The following is a 4,473-nucleotide window of genomic DNA, read 5'->3' on the forward strand; positions in this document are numbered from 1 at the left end:
AACAAAAAAGTACTTTTATTTTATTTTATCTAAATATAATTGATAGATAAAAATATATTTTTACATGAGATATCTAAACATAAAATTACTTTTATTTTTATAAAAAAATCTATTAAAAAAATCTTTAAAAAAATATATTTTCTAAAAATGACATCTAAACAAACCGCAGTTATATCAAAGTTCAACGAAATTTATGCTTTTATCATCTTTGGAAACTTATTTCATTTTATTTTTATTTTCTGTTTTTATTTTAAATATTTTTTATTTCAAAAACTTCATTAAGAGAAAAGAAAAAGTAAAATGTAAAAATAAAAAATAAAAATTATTAGCCAAAGTAATAAATTATAGAAAAAATTTTAAATGCGCCTAGAATACCGATATTATTCTAATAATTTTAATTATTAATTTTAATTAATATATATTATATATTTTTTTTATAATTGAGATTAATGACTAAATAGAGTAAAACTATTAAAACATTGATATTTTAGAAATACCTGAAATTTTTCTTAATCGATATGTGAACCGACACATCTCTTTTTAAATCATACAATATTATATGACGGTGGATACTCAGGTGCATTCGACTTCACGTGAAGTTGATAACTAAGAGCCGTTAAATGATTTAACTGATTTGACTAAATTTTCATCTAACGACTCTCAGCTATCAACTTCACGTGAAGTCGACTGCACCTGAGTTTTTATCTTATATGACATATTTAGATATTATTATTATTTAACCTAAGGTGAGATCATCGTTATATAAATTTCTATTTTGTCAATTTCCATATAATTAAGATTTCATTGTTATTTGATAGAGAGGAAGAAAGTTAGTATATACAAGTTACCTGAGGCAAACCACAGAGTGTAAAGAATAAATCCTTTATGGGATGATTAGCCAAAGCCATTTGCTCCATTGGTCCAACCATGTTGGAAATCAATAAGCTTGAATTTCTTAGTGTCCTATGTATATTTTTAGAGACTTCCTGTAACATTATATTATCACGACACATTAATTAAAATGATGGAGCAACATGGTCATTAATTTGGTTAGGTAGGTAATTGCATAAATCTATTATTGAACTAGCTAGAATCTCTTTGATATGATGAATAGAAAATGAGATATGTGATATGGTAATTGGTAGAAACTCCACTCCTTCAACATTAGACCTTATTGGTGTCTCATCATCTTCCAAAAAAGTGCTTTTCATCACACTCCATCCAAAATCAACAATGGAATTGAAAGTGATAGAGAAAAGCTTAGGCAATATCTTAAGTAAGAACAATTTGTTACTATTATAATCTTTATTGGAGGATGATGATGACTTTGATGGAAATGATAATGGGAGTGAAGGATCATCATGTCTTTGAAGGGAAGAAAGAAGGAGGCCCATGATAGTGTAACCATCTCCAATTGCATGGTGGAATTTGAAGATTACGGTTCCGGCAGCATTTTTTGTTGGGTATTTGATTATATGAGCTTCCCATAATGGCTTGTTTTTTGGAAGCTTCTCCATTGCTATGCCTGATAAGTACTCACCATATTGCTTCTCCATTGACATGGCATCACTAAACTTTGGCTCAATTATATGTTCCTCAAATTTTACCTCAACTCTTTAGTTGAATCTGATCTTTAGCGAAATTTATTTAGTGATCATTTATGAGCACGTGGATATTCACAGATACCTCAGAGGAAGCAGGTTATGCTCCATAATAATCCATATACTTGCATGCAAAATTGAATACGTGGTTTTATTATATATTACTCGTCCCAAAAGTGACCAGATTCTTTACTTTTAAGAATTCAACAATGGGACTCCATTATTTCTAACGTTAATCTTATAGTGACTACATATGAGTGATTATTTATATATTTATATATAATATATACTATTTAACTTTAAACTATTTAAAATGAATTTTAATTTTATAGGACAAAACTATATTGAAATCTTTCATAAGCTAGATTATTAATGTGACAATTTTGTGAAAAATGGCACCAATGGATGTGTTCCAACCATTTGCAAGATTAATTTATAGTAGTTGGGCAGTAGGCTAGTAGATTTGTACCCATTTATTAGGTGCAGAACCTGATTATATATGTATCATGGGTAGAGCAATTCAAAATGAATTAAAAAATAAATCATAAATACATGTCTGATATTTGAGATGCATGTTTTATATACCAGAAAATTAAAAAACAACACTAAGCTCGTGAGGTGCATGGATCGGATTATCTGTTAGGAATGGAATTTTGCCTTGAGACTTAGGGATTGTGATAGTCAAAGTATGTGGCAGAATCTTTATTGCGTAGGGATGGGCTTCCGCCTTCAATCATGTGCATGTATATGGGTTTTACACTTTTACCTATCACTACATGGGAGGCAGGAATTAATGATGATTTTTTTAGGGTTTTGTGGCGGTTTTAGCAAAATGATTACCACCTGCTTAAGGATCGCTACCTTTAAGTTGCGGATATTAGGATTTGCGGTGGTTACCAGCAATTATTAGCATAACTGTCACTAAATAATAAACTGATTTGTAGCGGTTTAAAATTGTCGCAATTTAGTGCATTTTTTTAAATTAGGAGTTTAATACCGTCACAATCCATTATGAAATTAAAAAGGAAGAATATTAGAGAATCATTAATAAACTAAAAGAATTGAGATGATGACTAAAAATAGTAGTCAAAAATAATAAATTCTAATGACCTCTACCATTCCTAATTAAAAAAAAATTGTGAAAATTATGCAGTTTGCACCCTTTTTTTCTCATGCCGATGATTTATCAAATTTAACATATTTGCATTAGAAAATAGACTTAATATTATTAATATACATGCTGTGAAATTAACTAGTTAAAGAAGATAACATAATTAATAATCAATAATTGATTGTAGAGTAAAGTATCATTTTTGTTCTCAACTTTTGGGGTAAGTCTTAAATTTGTCTCTAACGTTTTAATCATCTTATTTGTATCTCTAACGTTTTAAAATCGACAAATCGTATCAATGTTATCCTACTGTTAAGTCTACCATTAACTCTATTAAAAATCTTCTTAAAAATACTTTTAACAATAAAAAAACCTCTCTCAACTCTTTATTCTATCTGCGAAGTTCTGAACACTTAGCAGAAAAAACCCCTTTCTCCTCTCTTTCGCATTCTACCATCATGCCATTACCATACAAAATATACACCCCCACTGGTGAAGCAGCACCAATCACGAACCCCAAATCACAAACTCTCATCTTCTTTTAATTCCCCAATCGCATTCTCTAAAAGTGCTTTTATCTGCAGAACTCGATGGAACTTGCGCCGCCGATCCCTTTCTGGGAGAACAGTTTTTCGAACACCGCCATGTGACAGAGGATGCAAAAATTCATCATCAAGGAGAATAATAAGAAGATCAGGAACAAGAAAAAGAAACAGTTTAGAGAATCTAGTGGGACTAAGATTTCAACAAAAGCATTGGCGATGAGCTTCCTCTTCAGAGGATTGGAAGAAGGAGGTCATGGGGGGCAAGGGACTCTTCAATTTGGCCGGCAAGAATTGCTGGACTTAGGTTTGGGGAGCTATGCGGCGGAAGCGTCCCTTAGGGTTGTGTATTTGGACAATGGTCAAATATTCTTGCAACGACCTCTTTTGATCCATGTCATGGTGCCTTTGTCTTTGGCATTAACAAAGACTGCTATGCAAAGGATTCACGTCGGAGCTCTTTGGTGGTGACAAAGATCTTTTCGGCATTCTTGAAGTGACACGGGACGAACTATCTTCCATCATCGTAGTCGATGGCATCGCCGGAGCGCATTGCGAAGAGGAAGGACATTTCCAGCAACAAGGAGGAAGTATTGGTGGTGTTTTAGCGCAACAGGCAGCATCAATTAGGAAAGATAGGTGGGTCGGATTAGTTGGGGATGTTGGGTTAGGTTTTTTTGACCTATCCCAACGTACCCCAAAAAAGAATATTTTTGTCTACATGTATTTTCCATTAAAGAATTTTAACAAAATTGTAGGGGTATTCATGGATTGGATCCGATCCGCATATCCATCGAATTTATCCAAATCCAATCCAAAAATTGTGGATATCAATCCGATCCACAAGGTCATTGGATCGGATCTGCAACGTCATCAGGTCAGATTGCGGATTTCATGTGGGTATCCGCATATCCGCGAATCCGCAAAAATAAATAAATAAATATTCTTTTTATGTTTTATTTCAACTAATAATTATCATATATGTTGTATTATTTTATTTTTATTATTTAAGAAAAGTATGTTTAATAATATTTTAAGAGTAAACATGTTTAAAAGAGTAAAAAATTAATTTTATTGATATTTTTTTTTTTTGGTTTCCCACGGTATCCCCCAACCCGGCAGGTCAAGGACTAATCCGTCGCGGTACTGAGCTCCATTTAAGGGTTTGTCGCTGGCCAATGGGTTGCTGCATGCACAAGGCGGGATTCGAACCCCCGAC

The 4,473-nt window shown here is 32.4% G+C and overlaps 1 protein-coding gene across 1 annotated transcript; it reads right to left on the bottom strand.

Moving 5' to 3' along the window:
* On the bottom strand, nucleotides 1,017-1,630 carry LOC110271601 (O-acyltransferase WSD1-like). Its single transcript, XM_021122598.1, has one exon. It carries the CDS (start codon nucleotides 1,560-1,562, stop codon nucleotides 1,017-1,019), a length of 546 nt encoding a protein of 181 aa, XP_020978257.1. The 5' UTR covers nucleotides 1,563-1,630.

This window comes from Arachis ipaensis, chromosome B04 (assembly GCF_000816755.2).
Source record: "Arachis ipaensis cultivar K30076 chromosome B04, Araip1.1, whole genome shotgun sequence".
In the NCBI taxonomy this organism is placed as follows: Eukaryota; Viridiplantae; Streptophyta; class Magnoliopsida; order Fabales; family Fabaceae; genus Arachis; species Arachis ipaensis.

Coding starts and splice junctions, on each gene's coding strand:
- LOC110271601 (XM_021122598.1), bottom strand. CDS start 1,562: ATGTCAATGGAGAAGCAATATGGTGAGTACTTATCAGGCATAGCAATG.